Below are 3786 nucleotides of genomic sequence, written 5' to 3'. Positions count from 1 at the left end.
GAGGGTAGCCTTGCATTTTTGCCAAGTTGTCTTTTTTTGTGGAAACTAACTGCTCAAACGTGCACTGTGGAAACTAACTGCTCAAACGTGCACTCTTTGTTAGTCAGTGTCATCTGACAGCACTGTCAGACAAACGACTAAAATTTTAGTACGTATTAGCCCCACTGTTAATCTTTAAAGGATATGTGAGAACTAGCTTCTTTCAACCACAGGCAGGTACTTCAGATGGGAAGTTCCAGATCAAACTACTAAGGCTTTCTCAGAATTAGAAACCTACTTGCAACTAGGTATTTGAGTGGAAAAGCTTTAAAAAGCCTTAATTGTAACTTACTAACTAAGAATAATTATAGGCAGAATTTGCAACAACTAAGCTATACTTGGTAATAATAAAGACTAAGACTACAACGACGGAGTTAATAGAGAGTCAAAACCAAACTTAAACAGAAATCTGGATTATAAACAAAGAGAGTCAATCATGACCTTCCTAACTCATGATGTCAACACTAATAAGACAGTCTCCTGGGAATAAGCCTCCTTCATCTGCTCAAATAAAAGAAATAGTAAACTCTCTGAAGGCAGCAACATCAGTCTGGGGAGACTGAAGTCACAGTATTAGTTTTACCAGCACCGAAGGAGACACATCACGATCTCCTAAAATATTCTTCACAGGAGAACTCTATGCATATATAGTCAATACATTTTGTGCTTATCCAAATATATATTATTTCTTAAGCACATGCAAGATCAATCCTGTTTGATTGCACAAAACCAAATTGACTTAATATTACGCAATTTTTTCCTTATATTGCATGGTCCAAGTATTCCAAAATTGACAGAACTCAGTAAAAAAGAAATACAACAATGCTAACATCGTTACAAAGACCACCTCTGCTCAAACATCTGGCTTCTTCTCATGAAAGCTTTACAAAAACCTCCCAACACATTTAAAGAATAAATACTGTCCCCTGGCTGTCCTCTGAGCAAACGTGAAAGATGAAAACTGTAGAAGACAAGCTTCATTTCTAGAATTTGTTACCTGTATTTTAATCTATGAGCCCCATATTCTTTAAAATCATGCTAAAAAAAATTATTATAACGTAGTATTATAACTCTCATAACTAATGTATAAGTGGAACAGGTTCGGTGGAAGAGCCTCTCAGAGCTCCAAACCCCAGTAACACACTTTTTAAAGTGCCACACAATCCTTACCATATTATTTATAAATTTATGCATTTAAAACATTTAGATACATTTAACAATGACAAAGAAAGGGTTAAACAGCTGTTTACTCTGCATATACATTCAGCAGTGTGAGGGAAGTAACATTCCTCCTGTAACTTAACTAAAACCTGTTGTGCCATGTGGCTAGGCAAATTATGACTGCAGTACAGTTTCAGGCTGGGTCACCAAAGAGCATTCGCCCTACAAAGACAGAAGATCTCACCTCTGCACTTAGGCGTTTTGCTCGACGAGCAGGTGGACAAGTTTCAGATGGCTGAACAGACTGTCTCTGCGGAATATCGTGTGGCTTATATTCCTTGTCCTTTGTGCCACTGGTGAGATCTGGTTTCTGCAAGCACTAGAGAGACACAGTTTGATTACTTCATTTCTGCCCCCACTTCCAATAGAAACAACTATTGTAGAACAACTTCCTGGATAATGTGAAAGAATGTAGACAGGGTTTTAATAATTACTGTGCTGAGCTAATAAAAACAGTATTTATGACAACTATAGCATTACTTATTTGAACAAGACACAAAATCGCTTTTTCCTGCCCTTTTACTGAAGGCACTAACCACGATAAAGGATCTTAAATAAAGCTAAAGTCAATCTTTAAATGCATGAGCACTGAACATTTCTCTATGGGAATACCCACACCAGCTCTTCTAGTAGATGGTACTTGTGCAGCCTGTGCAACAGCAGACTGGAAACTGCTGTAGTGCCCTCGGGTTGCATTACTGCAATGCTAACGTACAGAGCAACAAAACCGTAAATTACAGCCTCACACACCCCTGCCTTAACTGAAATACAATTTTGTCTGGATCACTACAGAAGCTATGTTCGTTTTATGTTTTGGAGAGGACAATTCCATTGCATGAACTAAGGGGAGAAGGGAAGACGACGCAAAAAGAGTTTTAATTCTTTCAAGTTGCTGAATGAACACATTTAATTGCTGAAAACTGTGCATACATTTGGCAAGAAAAATAATAATTAATGACAACTCCAAGTTTGTCAGGCCACACAACATTCCGTAACAGCAGACAAAAATACAACAGTTTTTAATAAGTCAAAAATGAATCCTAACACAGAAAAAAAATCTTATGTTGTCAGAAAGCATTTCACAGGAATTGCTGGATCCACGTTTTCCCCAGTTCTGTTCCCATCACAAGCATTTTCTCAGCAAGAGAGAAACAGAACAGGAAGCGCAAGAGAACCACTGTAGCGGCAGAAGGACTGATGCTCTGTAAATGGCACAGAAATCAGACTCCAGAAACAAATGACAGTCAGAAGGGGGGATGAAAAAGAAGGAAAAAGTGGTACTTTAGAATAAAAGGAGTATTTAACAAAAGGAAGCATTAGTCAAGGGTAGGAACATATCATTAACTATCACCCACAGACAGTTCACAACACTGCTCAAAGAAACCTCCAGAATTTCTGGTTTAGCTCTAGACTTATTCTTTGAAAGCAGAAGTCTGACTTAATTTCAACACTAAACAGACAAAACCACCCAAATTTGCAGCTTATGCACATGAGCAGTAAGTCCTGGCTGACACTCGCCTGTTCCCACCGGAGGCCCCAGCGCACTGCACCTAGCTCCCTTACGCAGAAGGGCATGCTCCCTTAAAGCTCACACTGGAACATGAGGTGAATTCTTTCACATTAACATCAGTGGGAGAAAAGTAAAAAATAACAGTTCCTCGGCACAGAAAATGGACAAGCAGAAAAGGCAAGTGAGTAGGAAAAACATGAAAATGAGAGAACAGAAAAGCAAGAAAGATTAATGCTACATAGAACAGTGCCAAATGTAATGACTTTATAAAATCTGGTTCCTTGAATCGTGTCCTCATGTAAAATCCAAATCTTCCACTAAGAAAACAAAAAAAAACCACCAAAAAACAAACCACCAACAGTTTCTACTCCTCCTGGTAACGGAGGACATAGGATCCCTGAAAGCAAATACCTAGAAGGCAAACAGCTTTTCCTAAACAAAAGGGTAATGAAATCTCAAAAACCAGCAAATAGCATAACTTGCCTGACTTCACTGGAGTGTCCAAGCAAAAAACAAACAAAAAAAGCAAAGCACTAGGAAAAGCCCAGAAGACATTTTCTAAATATTGAGGTTTCAACAACTACTGAAGCAGAAACATTTCCCAGTCCCTCAGTAACCTGAAGGCAAAGCAGTAGTATGAAATGCCTGTTAACATTTTCAACTCTGTCTTGAAGAGCTGGAGGTGCAAGTCCTGTCTTAAGGATGGGACTTCTTCTGCACCTACTTTACTCCCAGACTGCCCTGATCAACTGCAGGCATCCTGTCTTTAACCAAGGACGCTAGCTGCCATTTCTTCAGTCCTTTCCTCTCCCAGCCAGCGGAGCCTTTCTGGTAAGGGTAAGCTTCTATCAGCAACTTACTACAAGCTCATTCTACCTACTGTGATCATGATCTCGTTCTGTTCGAAGAAGATGGTTGCACATACAATCCTTAAACTCCAAATGGTGGCAGGGAGTAAGTTAAAAGCCTGTCAGCTGAAACCATTGAACTGAAACCATTTGCCAGGCAGTCAAAGG

The 3786-nt window shown here is 39.3% G+C and overlaps 1 protein-coding gene across 1 annotated transcript in view; it reads right to left on the bottom strand.

Moving 5' to 3' along the window:
- Positions 1–3786, bottom strand: part of KDM5B (lysine (K)-specific demethylase 5B) — a gene marked incomplete at its 3' end in the record, with an annotated part of 37630 nt that overhangs the window by 25964 nt on the left and 7880 nt on the right. The window contains exon 5 of the mRNA XM_010148198.1: positions 1445–1579. Coding sequence (XP_010146500.1) covers positions 1445–1579 — 135 coding nt within the window. The remainder of the gene's footprint in view (positions 1–1444; positions 1580–3786) is intronic.

Source organism: Eurypyga helias, unplaced genomic scaffold (genome assembly GCF_000690775.1).
Source record: "Eurypyga helias isolate BGI_N326 unplaced genomic scaffold, ASM69077v1 scaffold21033, whole genome shotgun sequence".
Classification (NCBI taxonomy): domain Eukaryota; kingdom Metazoa; phylum Chordata; class Aves; order Eurypygiformes; family Eurypygidae; genus Eurypyga; species Eurypyga helias.
Note: the sequence above shows the minus strand (reverse complement) of the source record. Positions and strands in the feature narration are given on the sequence as shown.